Source organism: Lutjanus erythropterus, chromosome 14 (genome assembly GCF_056507025.1).
Source record: "Lutjanus erythropterus isolate fLutEry1 chromosome 14, fLutEry1.hap2, whole genome shotgun sequence".
In the NCBI taxonomy this organism is placed as follows: domain Eukaryota; kingdom Metazoa; phylum Chordata; class Actinopteri; order Lutjaniformes; family Lutjanidae; genus Lutjanus; species Lutjanus erythropterus.
The window spans coordinates 4,503,692-4,525,350 of NC_139330.1; the positions used below are offsets into that span (position 1 = coordinate 4,503,692).

The window sequence follows — 21,659 nt, forward strand, 5'->3', positions numbered from 1 at the left end:
TGCTCAGTGGGTCTCTGGCACCTAAAGGGCTCAAACAGTCCAATAATACGGGGGCTGTCTCTGGCAGAAACGTTCTGGTTCTTGTGATGTTCAGCTCTTTCTCCAACTCTCATCTCTGTGGATTCACACCTGTTCAGAGCACCGTTTTCTCTGTCGTCCTGGCATCACAGAGACACTCACTCAGCCAACCCACCACGTGAGTGCTTTATTATTATTTTTTTTTACACACAATAATGATCAATTATGATGGTATATTTTCATGATCTTTGTAAAGGAAAGGCTGTCTTTTGTTAGTTAATCAGTTCTAAAATGTATGCTGTGTTGTTTCTCCACTGTCAGATTATAGCTTCACAGATTTGCACTGTATGTCTCATTGCAAATGTTTTTAAATGATGCATCCAAATAATAGCAGTCTCTAGAAGGCAGCTCTAAGAATACACATCCAATTCCAGCAGGAAAACTGGAAAATAAATAAATACAAAATAAATAAATAGAAACCAGGGGAAAATGTGTACCTGATTACATGTTGCATTGCATGTTTCATAGTCAGTGTGGAAATGTGGAGAAAAAAACAAGTCATGACAGCATTCGTACAGAGATTAGGTCTCAGGAGCTATCACCCACAATTCTTGACACCCCCAGCAGAGAATAATGAGGCTTGGATCATCATCTCAGGTTGAGCACACTACAGCACTGCCTGCTGCCTGTTATCCTGCTCCTCCACATACAGGAGGGAGAAGGGATGAAAATTGTTTCTGAATAGTCCCACTGGCTGAGCCTATGCATGGAAAGATGTGCATGTGTGTGTGCAAAATGAATTCACAATGATGAATTCCAGTAAGTGATATAGTATTCACTGGTGGTCTGCGGTGATAAAACAGAGGAATTTCATTTAAAAAACAGAGGTAAGCACTACTAATACTGTGAGAATTTTTAAAATACACATTTTATATGACTAAATATAAAACAGTGACTTCACAAAGGGGAATTTGAAGGTTGGGCTTCTTTCCTCTAACTTGTTTCCCGTCTAGTACATACTATATGTGTACAATTGAATTGTCTAATTAATTTAGGGCTGCAACTAATGATTTTCTTCTTCATCAACTAATTATTAATTATTAATTTGTTTCAAAATGAATCAATGAATTGTTTGGTCCATTAACTGTCAGAAAATGGTGAAAAATGTCAGTCACTGTTTCCCAAAGCCCAGGATGATGTCCTCAAAGAAATGTAATTATTGTAGCTCTAAATTCATTACAATTTAAAATGCATGTAAAAAATCCACATGTAAATTCCAGGAAACGTGAAGTTTCCAAAGCGAAATATTTTGTGATCGGTTACAAGGAAACTTGTATGAATTGCAATAAAATGAAATGGTGCAATCCATTTTAATACTGGCATGAAATTGTCTCAAAGAGTTTGGCAGACAAAGAATATGTGAAATTGTGCGGTGTGACAAAATGTTTCACCTACAGCTTCAGAAAATATTTTAGAGAAACACTGATGACAATGTAGGCTACGAATGAATGCATGAATTTTGTCCAAGAAAAAATATGTTCAACCATTCTCTCATTTTTGCTGTCTGAGAGCAGCATTTTCTCAGAGATGGAGGACACTTCACTGAGGCAGAAAAGAAGAATATGATGGTCAGAGCGCAGGGAGGTCACAGTGCTCCTCGTCACGTAGAGGTTTTCCTCTGGAGAACGACACACTTGTATGTCCATCCTATAGTGTCCTATTATCATAACATTACAGGTTGAGATTTGCCTATTAATGGGACATTTTTCCTTTTTTCGTCCAGCTGGTGTTTATGGTTGCTCCACTCTGTAACAGCTGTTTGTTACATCTGGTTACTGGTGACATTACATTTGTCTTTTCCTCCCTGAACAAAGGATGATCAATGCTGTGCCACCCTGCCTGCAGCTCACTCAACACACTGACAGAGTAGGTTAGTAATGATGCAGTGTGAAGTGACTGATAGCTAAGTGTGTGTGTCGTTAATGGAAAATGACAGGCCATTTTCTTTGCGATGCTGGTTTTCACAGCACACGGCAGAGGTTTCAGGGGAGAGGGGATCCATTTTTAGGATTCTGACAATGTCATGCCCTTTCACTTCGACTCGCTACATCATTCTCTGCTTAAATCAATACATAGTAATTTTATTGTCATATTGGCTTTTATGTTCAGCCTTGAAACCTGACTGGAAGATTCATATGTGGGAGGAGATCTGACAAATCTGAGTTGGGTAAAGAAGAGGAGAAAAAGGGGTGAAAGACAAAGAACTGAACTACTCTATGCAACTGCGGTGTTGCACCTTATTCATTCCCTAAATTAGTCTGAACTCTAAACATTTTGGATCCCTTAACTGATAGACGGACAGCGCAGGGACCCCCTACCATATACAATGTATTGAATATTTTTGTGTCATCTTTTGTGTGCATTTACTCGTTGTGCTAAGTCAGCAGGTCTAGCAGGGCTGGTGTATTAGCCTCAACCTAAGCACTTTGCACCAGTGGTTTCTGAGGTGGCAGGTATGTCCTTTGCTTGAGAAGTTGCAAAAAAATCCATTGTGGCTCACAGAGTGTCTGAACAATTGGGATAATATTACAGCTAATTGGCTAATACAATGGGTAAACATGGGTAACCTTTTGTCAGTGTTGTGTGAGTTAAATATTCAGCCATTTACAGATATAATTTAATATAAAAAATAATAATAAAAAACAAACAAACAAACAAACCACTTTGGAGGCCCCTATGCCATATATCTGAGGACACCTTAGAGGTCACCAGTGCTTTAAACTCATTTCACATGTGAAAAAGTTTGTTGCTGATATTCTACCCATTTTTATGATAATAAGTGTAATTTGTGGACAAACAACACACATTATTAGATTAACTTAAAGTTAAAAAACACAGTGGCCCTTTTGGGCTGTACTTAGGTTAGCTAACATCTGTAAGGTAACATAGTCTCAGTAACAATGCTATAACAGGCAGATGTTTCATGTTTACCATGTTCACTAACTTAGTTTTGCATGTTAGTACGCTAACATTTGCTAAAAAGCACAAAACACAAGGTACAGCTGAGGCTGATGGGACTGTCATTAGCTTTGTAGGTATTTGGTCAAACACCAAAGTGTTGGACAGATTGAAATTTAATTCAAAATCTGACCTCATGATGGCACTAAAGGAGAGGGCAGAGCATCACCACAGTCATTACAAATCATCCTAAGGGGGGGAAAGACCTTGACAAACAGATTTCATGGCGATATTTCACTAAAAAACACAATGGAATCGCTAGAGGAAAAGTTAGGGGATCAAAGTCAGTACGATTTATCCTTTGGGAACCATGAAAAACAATGCAAAATTTCATGGCAATCCTTACCTTGTGAGGCAGCTGGATTAGCAAGATCACAAGATCACGAGATCACATGAAAATCCATCTTGCAAAGCTTCAAGTTATCTGTTTGTGTCCACAACAAAAGTGGTGCAGTCAATCAGAATCCTAAGAGGGACTACTGGCGGCTACAGGTGTGGTTTTAGGTGTGATGACAGCAAGAAGTGTCCATGGAAGCAGCTCGTCTTGAACAACCAATGGCGGCTCCTGAAGAGGTTAGCATAGATGATGTAATAGCATCAGTTATATCAGAAATGTAGAGTATTTCTTCATTGAAAGGAGAGCAAAGAACAGCACTTTACTTGAGTGAAAAGATGTTTTTGCTCTTCTCTTGACCGGCTTTGGCAAACATTTGATCTGAGTGGTTGAAGTTAGCCTGTGTTAGAGGTGATAGACAGATCTTTCATACAATCACCTGTGTATAATATAACGTTTTGCTTTGGCAACATGTTTGATCTAAAACTTCATGCCAATAAAGAAACTGTATTCTCCCCTCTATTCAGTGGGTTGCAATCTATAACCTCATTGTTACATGCCACTAAATCCCACACACTGGTCCTTTAAACAGTTATTGGCATATTTCAGTCTGAACCTAAGTGGTGGACCAACCAACTGATAAAGTGACATCGCCATCTCAAGAGCTATGCCACTAGCATGGCTAAAAATAGAACACTGGGGCATGTTTTAATGACGGTGCTTTCGTGAACTTAACATCACTGTGATTTAAATAGAAAAAAGTCTTCACACGTAGCATCTCTCCAAGGCTTTTTTCCTGCTCAGCCACAGGATCCACCTTCCCTCACGCTTCTCTCGGAACAACAGTATCACTTCTGCATGATCTGATCCTTTGACCTATAGGAGTGATTGCTTTGCAAGTGAATAACATTTCTGTCTGCCTCTGTGCTTTCTCTCTCTTTGTCTCAGATGCATGTTTTCAGAGGACTGGGGATGGACAGTTTGATCCTGGGGGCTGGTGACACTGAAGTCCTGGTGAGATGTCCTTGAGTGGCAACACGAGCCAGTCTTTTCCATCAACAACAGCTCTGCCTCTGCCCATCAACAGCTCCACCTCTCCAAATTCCCTGCCATGGGAGGAGGGAAGGACCAGCCACGAGTCTGTGCAGGAGTGGCCGGGGAATACAACCCAGCTTCTATCTTCTCTTTCAGACCTCGCTGTTCTTGGGCATTATGAGCTGTGTCCCATGTCTCCTGTCCTCACAGCATGTCTAGTGGTATGGTACAGCATTACAATGGTGCTGGGGCTACTGGGGAACATTGGCCTCATCTGCATCATTGCCCGTCGCAGAGAAAAAGTCAATGTCACCAGCATTTTCATCTGCAACCTGTCATTCTCTGACATTCTGGTGTGTGTCTTTTGTCTCCCCTTCACTGTCATATACACATTAATGGACCATTGGGTGTTTGGGTCACTGTTATGCCGTCTGGTGCCATTCATTCAGTGTGTGTCTGTGACTGTGTCTGTGCTGTCTCTGGTGTTCATCGCTTTGGAAAGACATCAGCTCATCATTAATCCCTCTGGGTGGAAACCAAGCACTCCTCAGGCCTATGTTGCGCTAGTTCTCATTTGGATTTTGGCCTGCTTCACCTCCTCACCTTTCTTGGTCTTTCAGCTCCTCACAAATGAGCCCTATACGAATGTTATACCAATCCTGCCCCAGTCTCCACTCCATTACCAAACCTCTCCTCAGGCTTATCTCAATGCATCCCCATCTCAACCCCTTTCCTACACATTCAAAAACTCATCTTTGCTTCCAAATTCATACCGCACTCTCTTCTCTTACGTCCCCACCTCTCCTCGTATGGAGGCCTGTCTGGAGCAATGGCCATCCCAGCAGCACAGGCTCGCCTACACCACATGGCTCCTGCTCTTCCAGTACTGTGCTCCACTATTGTTGGTCCTGCTCTGTTATGTGAGGGTTTTTGTGCGCCTTCGTCATCGTAAAGACATGCTGGACCGTGCCAGGACCCCAGAAACCCAGCGCATGACCCACAGCCGCCGAATCAACATCATGCTAGTCGCCCTAATCACAGCCTTTGCTCTCTGCTGGCTGCCACTCACCATCTTCAATGTGGTTTCAGACTGGAACCAGGAGGCTCTGCCTATCTGCCACCACAACTTGCTGTTCTCCCTCTGCCACCTGCTGGCCATGTCCTCCACCTGCATCAACCCCATCATCTACGGCTTTCTCAACTCCAACTTTCGGCAGGAGGTGAGAGAGGTGCTCCTACACTGCCGCTGCAGCCCAGTAGAAGAAGAGTGTGAGCATTTCCCCATGTCCACTGTGCACATGGAAGTTTCCCGCACCTCTGTGCCTCTCAACTACAGGAACAACTCTGTTTGACTTTGATGTTTTTTTCTGCTGTTTGTTCAACATTTTGACAGTGGTTTAAAGTGCATCATTTTTGTCAGTGGTTTGAAGTGTGCAATACAATGTTGGTTTATCTTAGCTCTGAATTATATAAGGAGTGTGTAGATGTAACAGTTAAAAAGAAACGAATGTGTCTTTTTAAAGGGACAGTTCGGATTATTTGATGCTGGGTTGGACAATCTACTTATTATGAATCAGTATAAATCCGGTTAGGAAAGAATAGCACCAGCACTAAAGCTAAGCAATGAACTGCTGTTTGACTGACTGGGTCAGCAATAAAAGATATTTTAGCTATTTTCATTGCTTTTCTTTGCCATCAGGCAGCTTCTTCTGGCTGGAAAATGTTGTTATATAAGCCAAATATCAGTCTCTCCAAATAAACCAAAGTCCTCAAAATCAGTAACTTTATCTTGCTGAAAACAGGACTTGCTGCTCTACCACTGCCATGACCAGTTAGTTTGTTTGTGTTACTGTGTGATTTCGGTGTTTTAAAAGGATAATTCAGATTCACTGAATTCCCACAATAACACAAACAATCAAAGAGATTGAGGCAGTGGAAGACCAGCAACTACCATATTTTGCGAATGAAAAAATAGTGTTTTTCCCTATGGAGTTTGGCTGGTTAAGAGAGAGCAATATTTGGCTTAATTCATGGCAGCTTCTTATCAGAGGCTGTCTGATGGGGAAAAAAAGTGGTGAATAAAATTCTAAATATAGTGTGCACCTAAACTGATTTTGATTTTCTTTAAGTGGACCTTTTTAAGTGGTTAAAATAAACTGTACATAGCAGTTCTCTGCTTCTCCTAGCTGGGGACATGCTACTGTAGGTAACACACAGACTATCGATAAGTACCTCATACAACCCATCATTAAATAATCCAAACTATCCCTTTAAACTAATTTCTTGCTGTGTCTCATTATATGCTTCATTCTAATTGTACAGAATATACTATCCATTATAGCATACTGGCTTTTTGCATTAAGTATGCAAGAAATCAAGATATTTTCCCATTTCATACTAACAGTAAATGATCAAATTTGTGCCCTGTTGGACATCAATTACAATGTGATTTTAACTTGTTTTTAACAGAAAAAAAATGCTAAATGCTTTTCCAAATATTTTATACAAAGCATGATGGAACCATACCAGTGATGCAAGCTGTAAATTGTGGTGCTAACCACATACAGACGGGTGGAAAGACAAGGAAGATCCTGAATAAACAAATGGAGAAACATAACAAATATGGATGCATCCATACAGAGCACGAGGGGCCACATAATAGGATATTTTCACAGCAGTCTTTTTGACTTGTATTAATAGGGAAAAGTAGACAGTTAACACCCATGCTGTTCCTACTGTGACATGTCAAAACATCTTCGGTAGAAAAGGCTTGTTGTCTGATAATTATAATACGTGACTATACTGTGGCCCACACAGTCATCATACCTCACTGAACTGAACAACTATGGCAGATTTTGGACAAAATTGTTTGACAGTACTTGTTTGACAGGTCTGTATCATCAAAACACTAAATGAGGGAATATTTTTCAAAATAAAAGTGCTCATCAGAGGCTCAGACTTGTAGAGAGCAGTGCTGAAGTTGCTCTTGAGGCTTGAGCTGGACCAAGAGTGTGTGTACTAACAGACTTTCTTACATGTCGTTAAATTCTCATGGAACTGTATGTCATACTGAAAAGTAATACAGATGCATTTTGTGAAAATCTAGAAACACATGTTAAAAATGATTTTTATTTTATGAATGTAGTACTGCTGTTGTATTTCTTACATTTTTACATTACTTCTTTTGTATTTATAGCAATTGTGCCGTGAAATTGGTGCGTGAGCCTTCACAGAGAACAAAAACAAGGTGTATTTGTTTTGTGATTAACACTGTTTAAGTATAAATTAGACAAGTTTAATAAATATAGAAATAACATAAAATATGTTTACAAAAGGCTTTTGATTATTTAAATGTGTTAGTTGTTATTTTTGTAAAAGGAAGAGTGGTTTTGGAGATGCACTAAGTTCTCAAATATCTTCCATGAAATTTCAGACCTGTACACATGCAGATTTAATACCAGTGTCTGTCTACTTTATCAAAATGCTTACTTATAACTGTGCATACATTTGTCAGACTGTAGGCCAGTGCAGTCATTTATATCTGCACTGCTGAATAATCAAAGTCTATGGTATTAGAGAAACCAGATTCAAATGTGTTATTCACTTTTCTGTATTAAATAATATAAGATACAAATTGTTCCACTTGCTGCATGGCAAAAAACATATCGAGACACATTAGAATTCATGAATGCTTTCTAAGATTAGATTTAGTTTGTCCAAAAATAATGTAGCAATCCAACCTGTAAGGGATGCCAAATGCATATTGTATAATGAATGTGGTTTTTGATCGCCTGAGGCAGCCTGTGTCTGCAAAGAAATGAGATGCCTCGAGAAATATGTAGTAAAAACATTCACTTCTGAAATATTTTTGAGGTTAAGTAATGACTACCAATGAACACCAGGCTTTGTTTATTGCTACTCTTAAAGTTCTTGAAAAGGTCACTTTTAACTGTCTGCATATTCAACCAGTCCAACCTCAATCCAGTGCAGTCATGTATGCTTGAACTTGCTCAGTGTTAGTGATGGACAGAGATACCCCAGCTCTGTAAATTTCATTTGAAACGTCACCTGCATGCTGCAAAATAGAGGGCTCAGGGGGTCCGAGACCCCTTGACTGATACATGAGACTCCTTGAAAGCTTGAACAGCAAAATTTGAGGTGTCTCCGGGAAAATCTTGTTTAATATGTTTGTCACTTGCAGTGAAATTTCTTACTATGTCCAGTAGGCCTACTCATTATTTAAACTGCAAAACATTCATTCACAAATATATATACAGAAAAATATTGTTGTGGTGTTTCATCTTATATTTTTATTGAATACTCACTTGTTTCTGGTCGGTAGGTAGGTAGGTAGTTTTGTAGATCTATATTGAGTACTGAGTCTACACACTTAAGCATAACACTGAGGAACTACATGGTTTTAACTTTGGTTTATATACGTGGCAGACTACACAACATCTTTTATTCTAAGAGCCTCTGATTAATCAAGTCAAGGCAAAGCAAGGCAAGTTTATTTATATAGCAAGTGTTTTACAGGAACATAGAAATATATTAAAATAAATGTTAAAAGAACATTGGAATTGCATTTCAGATCAGTTAAGTCACTTCGTGCAAACTAGAGGAATCTGTGACTTTGGCTAGAATCCAAACACACATCATAAAACATTTTATTTAGACCAATGCCTAAAATGTTGATTTTATTAATTTTACCTTATTTATAGGCATTAGACCTATAATGAACAAGATTCAACCATTTTTGACTGTAATTAAAGTCATATTTACAGAATTATGTGCTTGTCTGTCAAGAGAGACAGAAAAAGTTACTATAATACCTCGAAAAGATTGGCTCGAGGTCAAGGTTTAAAGTCCCCTTCTTAGGGCCCTTGTCAGGGACGATACTACAATAATACGTTCCCTTTGCCATCGTTTCCGGTTTGCAGGTGACGTTTATCATCTATCAGCCAATCACAGCCGTTTGTCCCAGAATACATTGCAAGACAAACTGCACGCGCGAACTATGTACACTGTAGTCAGGTTTTGTTAGAAACTGTGAAATTTAATTCTCTCCGCTGCATAAAGTAAGTGAACAGCAATTACTAAACAATACTGGCTTCTATCTACAATGATTCCTTTGTACTGTCAGTCAACAGTTAAAACACGTGACGTGTTTGTCAACATATTACGGAACTATATACCCAAGTTAGCAAGTTAGCCTCTCCAGCATAATGCTAAGCTCGCCAAGTTAGCTCGCTAATTTACTAGCAAAACGTTGTGTAAACTAACGGTAAACTGGCATGAACATTAGCTTAACGTAAGCGTAAATAGCTAAGCAATAGATCACTAATGTTTGATCGATAATGTGCTTTAAATATTGTGTTACACAGTAACTAACTACTTGTATAATAACGCTATACATAAGGTTACATAATATTGCTCGTTCCGACATTGACGTTGCAATGTGGATTTAACGTTAACCCAGTTAGCTAACGTTAACAGTACTCATAGCTTTTCATTGATTGGGTTTGAAATAAACCACAATATAGATGTAACGTGTTTTGATAGAAAGAGGTCTGTAGATATATTGTATGGACCCCAAAAGAGAAAAACAGTGACAGTCCGTCTGTGGTATTTGACAAGTTTAAACATGCAGCATTGGCTACATAGCTTTAGATCAGAGGCCTGTGCTTTTACTGGTTTTAATACGTATGATCTATAAGTAATAAGAATAACAATAATTAACTTTATTTAGTTAGCGCTTTTCAAAACAAAATTACAAAGTGGTTTATATGGTGCACCCATAATTTAGTGGTACGTAAAATCAGTCCGTTGAAACAAAATGAAGCAAAAATGGAATAAAAAATAATTTAAGTTATTGGTTGCTGAATGAAATCATATTCATATTTCTGAAGCAGCAATTACAGCTTCTGGACGAGCTGCTTGTTTTTCTCCATCACATATCTTCATGATATTAAAACTTCAGAAAAAAAAGACACTATATTTGCCTGATGGTCAGTAGGGCTGGGTGATATGGCTTATAAATAATATCTTGATATTTTTATCTTATAAATGATACATATCTCAGTATACAGCAATTTTTTTGAAATAACATATAATAATTTCTTAAATTGTGCAAACATATGATGACCTTTTAGCGGGGCTGGATGATACGGACACAATCACAATATTTTTGTCCAAACACACATCAGGGAAAGATAACACATATGCCATATCATGATATAACGATATTCAAAATCTAAGACTATATAGAGTCACATATCTAGATATTGATATAATATTGATATATTGCCCAGCTCTAATGGTCAGACAATATCAGTAGAGTTAGGACATCACTTTGGGCTGTGGTAACTTATGGGCATTGTCATTAATTTTTACACTAACTTGGCACTGATTGTGATTAGTCACCATGACTGACCACCATGTGATTTCACATTTTGCGTCATCAAAAAGGGGTCACAAAGAGTAAAATTACTGTGGATTGTAAAAAGCACATCCTCCATTTAAAATGATATATTCATTGTTTTTGTGCAGGTGAATCTTGGAGATTAAGAGGCCAGTAATGGCCACAAGCAACAACTGTTCAGTTCTTAAAGGTACTGTACAACATCTTAGTTTTGCTGTAATTAATCAAGGTTATGTTTTATGGCCTGTGGTTTATGACTGTCTTCAACGTGTCTGCAGATGTCGTTGCCTATGTTGATGTGTGGTCATCAGACAAAACAGCAAACTATTCAAAACCATTTGTTCAGCAGCTGCAGGAAATGGGAGCTCAGGTGAGACCACAGAGCACATAATCTATACCATTTACTGTATTTATTGTAGTAGCTAAAAACCAGCAAAACCTAAATGTCTTTTCTTTTCAGGTATCAAAAACATTCAATAAACAAGTCACACATGTCATCTTCAACAATGGTCACCCAGCTACATGGAGAAAGGCCAAGAAAAGTGGTGTGAGGCTCGTCTCTGTTCTCTGGGTCGGCAGGTAAGAATAAGTCTGATAACCGTGTATGTTTCTTCATTGGATCTTCATTACTTAATCTCTTCTATGGTATTTTGATCATATTGTTGAATTTTTGCTAAAATGATATCCAGATGCCATGACGATGGTGTGCGTGTTGATGAGGAGTTGTTTCCAGCCGTAGATGAAACCAATCCTGTGCTGAAGAACAAGAAAGTCAGTAGAGTCAGATAATGTTATATATGTAATGTTTATGTTGGTGTCACACTTTACACTGTCATTGTAAATCACTGTTGGACAAGTGTTTGTCAAGTTATCCTATTTTAAATGTTTATTCACCTTTACAAGCAATGTGAGAATGACTCTGAACGTATTCAAACATGCATTTATTTACTTCCTATTCAAAATATTTCTTGTATTCGATTCTTATAGCATCGTTGCATGCAGCCTAAGGATTCTCCAGAGAAGACACCTGAAACTGACAGACGCATGAGGAAAAAATTAGACAAGATGATGAAAGACATAATACCAAAACAACCTCTGGGTAAGACATTATTACACCTTTTAGAAACTTTTAAAAGCAAAGGATAGTTTGTCATTTCACAGTTACGTTATTATTTTATCCACAGTTACGGATGTGTCACCAATCATTATCGATGAAGAAAATAAAATAGTCTATAGCCCTGCGTTGAAAAGATCAGATTACATGGCGCAGCGTTTGAAAGACATGAAAGAGAAACGGGAAAACCTCTCACCTACAGGTATGTATAGCCACCTATGTACAGACTGGTGTTTCAAAAATGCTAAAGTATTTTTAAGAGAAATTCACAAATACATCACTGTCTTTCAGCTTCACAAATGGTTGAGTCCTGTTCACCCACTGGGCTGAAGCCTTCCCTTGGGAGCACACCAACTGTCCTCAAATTAATGTGTAAGAAACTATGATGTGCTCATCTTGGCACTGATCAAAAGCTGGCAGCTTAAGCAACAAGATGAAGCCAGATGAACCCACATGTTGGAACCTTAGACAGCACTTGTACTTTAACTTAGAGACTTGGCATAAGCCTACATATTTGTTTTGCTCAAGCTCATAAAATAAGGAGATGAATGTTTGAAAACAAGAAATTACATTAAAATACTGTTGACTAGATAGGAATTGGTAAACACAGTCATAGCTATACACATGATTATTTTTTTTATTTTTATTTTTTAACATTTTTCTCATAAGTATTGTTTTTGTGGCTCCTGTGTCATTTGTCACATTGTGTTTTCAGACATCCCACTGCTTTAAAGTTGTATTAAAAGAACCTGACTACTAGAGACAGTAACTGGCAGAACATAGCAACATTAGCACCCCATTGGAGTCTACGCAATGTGTAGTAATTACTTGTGTTTTTCCCTGACTTGCTCTGACAACTCCTAAGAAAAATAGTACATTACATTACCTTCATTTGGCAGGCACTTTTGTCCACAGTGACTTAGAATAAGTGCATTCAGACCATGCAGGAACTAGAGTTAGATGTCAGCCAAAATTTGGAGTGTATCACTTTCAAAAAGATAGCAAAAAGCGTGATCCTGTGCTTTTAGTTATTTAGTTCAGGACTACTGCTGTGATGTTTGCAGCTCCCAGGTTTCTTGCTGTTGCATCACCACAGTGTTGTCAATGGTGAGGTGACCCTTTCCTCTGGATGAATACAAACTCATTGTTGTCCATGTTGAGCTTTAGGTGGGGGGTTGACATCCACTCTGATATGTCAGTAGCAACGTGTGTCTCGCATCTGAGTGTTATAGCAGGAGAATGGAAAAGGTAGCTGGGTACCGTTGGCATAGAGGTTGTAGGAGAAACTATGCAAGTGTATGACTGTACTAAGTGTTTCTGGTGTCTTTACCTTGATATATGAACAGCTTTGTTAATCAGCTTCATGTTAAAGCTACTACAGGGAGTTTTTAACTGGTCATGAAACAGTCTCAATTTATTACTAATGCTTATATATCACTTATTACATAAGCAAAGGGGACAAGACACAAGAGGATCTCATAATACTTGCCACTGGGTCAGCTTCTATGTGAAATCAGATCAAACAAGCCTGTATTCACATTTTCCCAGCGAAAGTTACAGTGAGTGGTACGTTAGGCAGTTAAGAAGAAGGAGATTTTTTTTTTTTCTTTTTCAGATAATTTTTATTTTTGACATCAGTTTCTGGTAGTAGCTTTAACTTCAGCTCTCTGTAATGTGAAATGTGACCAGCTACATGTGGTTTTATACAGGGGTGGTCATTGATAGCTATTATAAATAAACTAAACACACTGGCAAACAAAAACAATGTTCAGAGTGAGCCTATAGTATGCATAAAACTAATTACTATTTTTTTTCTCAATGTAGATGACCAGTCGGATGATGATTCTAGTGCTTCTGCTGCTGAACCTGCTTACTCACCTGATAAAGAAGAAGGGAGAACACAACGTGATGTTACTGACCATGGCCATCTTGAACACCACCACAGGAAAGCCTCTGAAAAGCCCTGGCTGTCACCCTGCCATGATGTGCCAAAAAGGATTTCAAGCCCTTTGAAATTTCCAGACTTTACTGACAAAGAGGACAAAGACAGGAGTAGACCAAAACAGCCAAGAAGGACCTCAGTCAGGAAAAACACAGCAGAGAAATACACATCTGTAGGTTTATTAGAAAGTCCTTGCCAGGATGCGAGATCTGATACCAGCGTGAGCCTTCAGAAGGAAAAAAGGCAGTCACGGATAAAATCAACTAGCTCATCACCTAACAAATCTGGAAAGGGAAGGCAAAAAACTAAAGTAGCAAAATCCCTTACAGAGACTAAGACATATTTTCCCCCTGACACTGTGAACTCCTCTAGTTTCTTCTCGCCTCCAGTCAAGTTAGGTGATGCTACAGTTGAACTCTCAAAAGCATCGTCTGCTTTGTTACAGAAAATGGAACAGAAAACACCCAAACGAGCCAGACCGTCACTTTCTTCCTTAGTACAGTCTTTCTCTCTGTCAGGCGACTCTAAAAGTGTTGCCGCTGCTTCCACTGATGTAGATAATGATGTGTTCGAGGACTATTTCTCCCCAGCTAACCGCTGCCAGCAATCAAAAAGGCCTCTTTTGCCTAATCTGCCTGTGGACAGAGACATTCAGATTCCTTTTGAGTTGGGCTCTGGCCCCAAGAAGAGAAAACAAAGAAGAAGTGAAAGCTTTGGGTCTGAAACTAACAGTAAAAAGAAGAAGAAACTGGAAGAAAGTCAAAAAGGCAAATATCACAATCAGCAGTCTGATGCAAGCTGTGAGCCTCAAAGTCATCCCCAACAGGATATTAAAGAATCTCAGTCTTCATTGGATAGTCAAAGTGCCAGTGTCGCAGTTATGGCTAAAAAGCAAAGACAAAGCACCTTGCCATTCATGAGCACCAGCACAACAAAAGATACAGCAAAGCAAAGAAGAGCATCCATGTCAGTACAATCAACAATGTTATCAGAGGTTAACACGGCATCGGAGCTGCAGAAAAACCCTGCTGTCAGTGTCCTTTCTCATACCTTGGAAAGTGAGTAGTAAGGCTGCCAGAGTTTAGAAAGAGTACAATGGCCCTTATACTTAGATTTCCTCTTTTCATCATTATGATTGAATAAAACAAAATATCACTAATGGTGTTCAGGGCTGCAACTGACAATTATTTATAAAAAAATATAAAAATAGTGAAAAATGTCTACTGTCAATAGTTTACTGTCATGAAAGTGTAAAAAACTGAAAATATTCACACTTGAGAAGCCTATCCTTAAAAAATTACTCAGACTGATTAATCGATTAGTAAAATAGTGTGCAATTAATATCATAATTGATTATTGATTGTTGCAGCTCTAATGGTGTTTCATAATGGTGAAGGTTTATAATTACAGCATGTGTGGAATCCCTGGGTCATGTATGGAATTTCAAAACCTTTGCAATATAATTGCTCTTTCAGGGAATACATAGATTGTGGATTAGTGAAGGTGAATTTCTACTTCTGGATGTCATATTTTATAGAGAAAAATAAAGAAAATCTGAATAAATGAGGCCTTTTATATGTATATTTATGTCAAATCCTTAATATGTGTTTGTTTTTCTTTGAAAGGCCTAATTAGTGATTTAGATCAACTTGACACACACATACACATGTGATATATGTATGTATATATATCTAGATGTCACTTTTATAAAGTTTGAGATGTGTTCTCACGTCTCTAAGAGTTTCCTCAGGTTTCTCCTACAATCCAAGTTATGTATATAGCTATTTTTTTAAAACCTAATTTTAGGGAAACTGTCATAAAATAAAGAACACACCATCATATACATAAAATCATTAAAACTGTTTACTTTTTTATACAATCAGAACAGTTACCGCCACAAATCTTTGCATGTATCACAATATCTATGACGATAGAGTGTTTTTGAGAAAAGGTACAGTATCGCAAAGTATAATGTCACGATGCTCAAGTGGATAGATACTTTCTTACACCCCCGCAAGTTAGATGAATTGGAGGCTGTATTTGCTCGTTGGGGTGTATTTATTTGTTAGTATGCGATTGGCTGGTGACCCGTCTGGGTTCTGCCTTGCATCTCACCCATTGTGTGCTGAGGCCTGACCTCCCTGGACTCTGAACAGGTTAATTAGTTTTGAAATAGAACAGACATGATTTTGCATTTAATATCTTCCTCAACTGATCATGATTGGAACCAAAGCCTTCTTTACTGTTGTGTTTAAATAAATCCTGTCAGAAAACATTAATGACTGTCATGTTAGTTTTCGTAAGACTTGACAATTTAAGCAAAGTAGCAGCGATGATGACATTTAGATCACAGATTGTACCTTTAATTTTAGTTACTCATGAAATTATTCACTGTGTTCATTGATTCTATTCTGTGACATATATTAAACATTTTATTGCACAATAAATGAGACATAAGAGGATTTGACTACGTCTACATCAGCTAACTTTATTCTTTAAAATGATCTGGTAATAGTAAAGTGCTAGTAAGTGCTTTAAAAATGTCTGTTTACAATTTCATGTCAGTTTTCAGACAGCTGTGAATGGAACAGAGCAGAGATGAATGTCAATGCACACACACACACACACACATATACAGTGCCTGCTGTGTGATAGCTTGAATGACACCCCCCATGCTGTTTTCAATTTTTTTTTTCTTGTTTTCAAATGTAGGTAGAGGAAATGAATGTACAGTTGCAGCTGGTTTAACAGAGATACCCTCTGAAGGTGAAGAAAATGACAATAAACAACTCAGCTTGAGTCTTCAGAAAATGGTCAACAAAACAAAGGTAAGAGGCTGTCAATATTAAACTGAATTGAATTGTGCAGTTGGTGAAAACTATCATGAGTGAATTTGGAGACATTTTTACACAGAATCAGAAAGTTTTCCTAAATTTGCATGTTGATGGTACATTTCATTTGGTGTTAGGGGGAAACAATTTGGAGATTCATGGTGATTCATTAAATTTGTGATGCTGGATTGCATAGTTTTGATTACAAATTCATATATGTTCTTCCTTTGTTAACTGTTTGTTAACTCTGTGAGCTAAATTGACTGTAGTTGACTATGAGACAGGTCACAATTTGATGAAACATTTGCCTCATTTTAATGAAATCCTTAGTTCCTGAACTTTGCAGAGTGCATTTTTATCTTCCTCCATCATAGAAATACAAAAAAGTGAACACAGTGCTAAAAATACCTGTAACACTTTGTAGTAAGGGTAACTGAATTATGAATACGTACGGCTTTCAGGAATGTACAAGAATTAACAGCACTGTTGAGTTGATGCAAGAGCAATACATTTAATAATGCAACAACTAAGGTATTTCAGTCATCATGATTTCTGAGTTAGAAATGATGTTCTGAAATGATGTTGTTCATGTCTTCATTATGTCTTGGCCCTTCAACTAAAGCTGTGACCTGTCCATCTTTAACACTGAATAACATGATTAATAGTGACATAATTGTGAAGTCACATGTACTAACCATTTGTTACTTGTGCATACATAATATATGCAATGTTGTTTTTTCCCCCTCTAAGATAATTGAATTAAGATTCCAGAATTAAAAAAAAAACATGGTTAAGTCATGAAGAGGTGCTTAGCATGCTTAGTTAATCATGATTCCAACATTTGAAATTCAACAGAAAATGTGTATTAGTGTGACTGGTCTTTTTTTTTTTGTTCTGTCCCTTTTTGCCCTGTAGACTTACCAACAAGGAAGACATGAACATCATTAATAACTCAGAAATCATGATGAATGAAATACCATAGTCAATTCATGATAATTCATGAACCCTTTACCATGAAATGTTATAAAAATTCTGTAAATGTTGAGGTAGATGTATTTTCTCTGTATTCTTCACACTTTAATGTATTTGATGTTGTACTTTATTTTTCAAAAGTTTCACAGCTGCAGAAAATATGACCGTGACATCGACATTTTCTGTAATATAGGAAGTTTAGGAAGTGAACTAAACATGAGTAGTGGTTCTGTAATTCCTTTTAAAGTATTTCCTCCTTAAGGTCATACACTTCCATAGCTGTAGGCGTTTGACGCATCCAGCCAACAGGTTGTGTCTGGTCTTTGGGGCTTCCTGTGTTTTTGCCTCTGTGATGGTAGCATACAACTTCCTTGCTTGTGAAATGCACCTGGGCTCTGTTTTCGTTACGCTAGTAACCTCAACAAGCTGTAGCTGAAACAAGCCAAACATGACGTCATCTCCCCTGGGGGATCTGTTATGGTTTGATTCTATTGTAGCTGGATTACAGAGATGTTGCAGTTGTGCTCTTGATTCTGTAAAGATTGTGATAATTGGTGAATGTCCAAACATGAGGCAGCATTGGTGAAATCAGTCATTTGGGATGACTGAGGTGGTCACATCAGTATGGCTCAGCAATCTTTGAGAGTGTAGATACTAAATAAAATGTTAAATTTCATGTTGTGCGGCTTTGGTGAACACAGTGCAAAATGCTGTTTTCTCTGAAACTGTTCAAAAAGTCATTCTGATATTACTGAAGTGTCTTTTATACAAATCCAAAAAAGTTGGGACACTGCTACTTTTCGACTTGTATTCAGTTGAATATATTTAATGTTCAAACTGCTAAACTTTATTTTATTTATTTTTGGGGGCCTTTTTATGCATTTAATTGATAGGACAGCTGAAGGTATGACAGGAAATGGGGAGAGAGAGTGGGGGAATGACACACAGCAAAGGGACGTTTTTTGTAAATATACACTAATTCAGAAGTTGATGCAACATGTTTCAAAAAAGATGAGACAAGTTAAACAAGAGACAGAGAAAAGTTGTGTAGTGCTCAAAAAATACCTGTTTGAACATTCAACAGGTTAATTGCTAACAGGTGAAAGTATCATGATTAGTTATTAAAGGGGCATCCTTGAAAGGCTGAATCATTCACAAGCATGGGGTGAGGTTCACCGCTTTGAGGGCAAATAGTCCCACAGTTTAAGAACAATGTTTCCTGTCATAAAACTTGAAGGATTTCACCACATTCCAGATTGGTTTCAGAAATCATGGTGACCTTTGTGCTAAAGACTAAAAGTATGTTACTAGTGCTAACTTTTAAAGCAAACATCTGTGATGGCATTTTGGAGCTCAGGGGTAACTCTCATGGGTAACTGTCACATCTGTGAATGCCCCGTTGTTGCTGAAAGGTACATACAGGTTTTAGAGCAATACAAGCTGCCATCCAGACAGCCTGTTTTTCAGACACATCCCTACTTATTTCAGCAAGACAGTGGCAAGATACATTCTGCGTGTGGTACAACAGTGTGGCTTTGTAGTGAAAGAGTGAGGTATTGAATTGGCCTCCCTGCAGTCCAGACCCGTCTTCCATTTAAAAACTGTGTTGCATTATGAAGCACAAAATACGACAACAGAGACCCCAGACTGTTGAACATTTTAAGTATATCAAGCAAAAATGTGAAAAATACCACTTTGAAAGCTTCGACAATCAGTGTCCTCAGTTCCACATACTTACTGAGTGTAATAAAATATCTTGTCTTTGCATTGTATTCACTTGAATATAGTTTGAAATTCTTTTTTTTTTCTGTATGATTTGCACAACATCCCAGTTTTTTTAAATTGGTATTTATATATCATTTTGAGTGCAAGATTTTGTAAGGAGAAGTTGCTTTGACTGTTCAAATGTCAATTGCTATGAGTTTCTGTGCCCATGATCATTTTCATTCAGTGTTTTTATAACATGCTCTTCAGTTGTGGTAATTTGGTATGTTTACTCTCATAACTGCTATTTGTAATCGGCTTTCAACTTTTGCAGAGACCCAGGATCCTCAGCTCCCTTTGATTTTTTTGAATAGCGTCATTTTCATTAAGCAGACATAGTCATACAGCAAAGAATTTCCTTCATTTGTGCTGGGAGCACTTGTGCTTGAAGGCCGTGCTGGAGTTCACACCAGCTCTTTGTCAAAGGCTCATTATGTTCAGCTCATTCTTCAGTGCCTGTTTTCTTGTGCTGCTGCCAGAACATGTCCACTGCATAAGATAAGCCAATGTTCCCTTTAGGGGAACCTGAAGAAAAGCTGCCAGTGTTTTGAGTTGTTTGACTTAGGCTGAAAGAACTCAAAGTAAGCAGATTTCTTTGGTCACCTTTTGGTGATCGTGTGGTGTTATCAGAAGGATCATGAACAACCTGGAATATCAAAACATTTTCCTTTGAAGAAAACTTCTGTCAACAGACAGAGAGACAACAGAGGAGAAGCAGTCATAGGGTGATGGCAACCATCTCAATGACTTTCCAACTTGCTTATCAGGGATAATGTGAGGTTTGACTGGTGTTGGCTGATCTGGTGGACCGTTTTGGCACCAGTGTGTTCAACAGGCCTTAACCCCTGACTTCCAGCTGGGGGACCAGATATCAGAGTGTGGCAGGAAAGGGCCCAGTGGTCCTGTTTGTAACTGCCGCTCAGGTGTTTGTGTCGATGATAGCTTGCTGTATTGGGGTCAAAGTACGAGGCTGGCTGGACCACAGTCGTCAGGTTACAAATTTACAGTTCTGTTCCAATGCCTCTGAATATGTTTTTCTCTACTCATGGCCTTGGTGTTTGATTTCCTTTTTGGTCTCTATGCAACTATATATCCGGCCGGGTTATTGAAAGTGCATGGTCTGTCTGGCTGGTGAATAATGATCCTTTTACCTGCTCAGCACTCAGCAGCTCACAATACTTACGCCTAAAAGGAGCATAACATGCATTAAACTTCCTAGTGTTTTTTATACATTTTTTTTAAATACTGTATTTTCTTGGCTGTTTTAAAGTGTAGACATGTTCCAAAGATATCAGTTTTTACTCCTACTGACCCAAGCCAAAAAACAAATTAAGCACAAATCTGCTCTATGGGTGCAGCACCTAGATTTAATTGTTTGCCAAATGTGTGGATGTTGTCACACGATACAGTGTGAGGATTAAAACTACTCCCCAAAAGTAAAATAGGTGAGAAAGGATTCAACACAGACTTATCTGCAGGAACATGCAGGTTTAATTGATTTAATTCTATGTATTCTCACTTGTCAGAGAATTACTACAAAGAATTACAATTGCATTTATTCACACAATATTAATTGAACTGACCATGAAGATGCTTATTTAAGTAAGGAAAAATTGATTAAAAAATGTTTTGTTCCTGTCATAAATTTGTGCGTTTTTCTTTGTCTCAGGCTATGAGAACGTTGGTCATGACAAGCATGCCCACTGAGTAAGTACTCAGACATTTTTAAAATGTTTGTCACCACCAGCCGTTGATTGCTTGCATCACTTTTAATGCACTGGTGATAAAAAAGGTGTCTTGTTTAATCGTTTGTCTTGGATGCTTTCCACTTTATTCACCTCATGTAGGAAGCAGCATACAGTAGCTCAGGTGGTGAAAGCACTGGGTGGATTTTCAATCGCTGACCGAGTATGTGAGACCACAACCCATGTGGTGTCTGGGGGTCACCGACGAACTCTCAATATTCTGTTGGGCATAGCTCGTGGCTGCTGGATCCTCTCTTTTGAATGGGTATGTAGTTTGTATATGCTTCAAAGCTATAACTGATGGGGAGATGTAAAATGGTAATTTTATTTATTTTTTCTTTTTATTCGTCCTGAGTAGATTCTCTGGTGTTTGGAGCAAAGGCAGTGGATTCCAGAGGAACCGTATGAACTTTCAGACCAATTTCCTGCAGCACAGGTGAGTATCAGTACTAGTCCTGTAAATTG

The 21,659-nt window shown here is 38.2% G+C and overlaps 2 protein-coding genes across 2 annotated transcripts in view; both read left to right on the plus strand.

The window, feature by feature from the left end:
- The first annotated feature begins 63 nt into the window (after positions 1-63).
- On the plus strand, positions 64-6,856 carry npy4r (neuropeptide Y receptor Y4). The gene is made up of 2 exons (XM_084735742.1): positions 64-196; positions 4,319-6,856. Exon 2 carries the CDS (start codon positions 4,390-4,392, stop codon positions 5,755-5,757), a length of 1,368 nt encoding a protein of 455 aa, XP_084591868.1. The 5' UTR covers positions 64-196; positions 4,319-4,389; the 3' UTR covers positions 5,758-6,856.
- Positions 6,857-9,384: 2,528 nt separating this feature from the next.
- The window catches only part of mcph1 (microcephalin 1), a 38,151-nt gene continuing 25,876 nt past the window's right edge, over positions 9,385-21,659 (plus strand). The window contains exons 1-13 of the mRNA XM_084735420.1: positions 9,385-9,483; positions 10,955-11,016; positions 11,105-11,196; positions 11,287-11,405; positions 11,516-11,597; positions 11,814-11,925; positions 12,011-12,142; positions 12,232-12,312; positions 13,765-14,940; positions 16,595-16,710; positions 21,119-21,156; positions 21,297-21,459; positions 21,553-21,630. Coding sequence (XP_084591546.1) covers positions 10,983-11,016; positions 11,105-11,196; positions 11,287-11,405; positions 11,516-11,597; positions 11,814-11,925; positions 12,011-12,142; positions 12,232-12,312; positions 13,765-14,940; positions 16,595-16,710; positions 21,119-21,156; positions 21,297-21,459; positions 21,553-21,630 — 2,223 coding nt within the window. The 5' untranslated portion in view covers positions 9,385-9,483; positions 10,955-10,982. The remainder of the gene's footprint in view (positions 9,484-10,954; positions 11,017-11,104; positions 11,197-11,286; positions 11,406-11,515; positions 11,598-11,813; positions 11,926-12,010; positions 12,143-12,231; positions 12,313-13,764; positions 14,941-16,594; positions 16,711-21,118; positions 21,157-21,296; positions 21,460-21,552; positions 21,631-21,659) is intronic.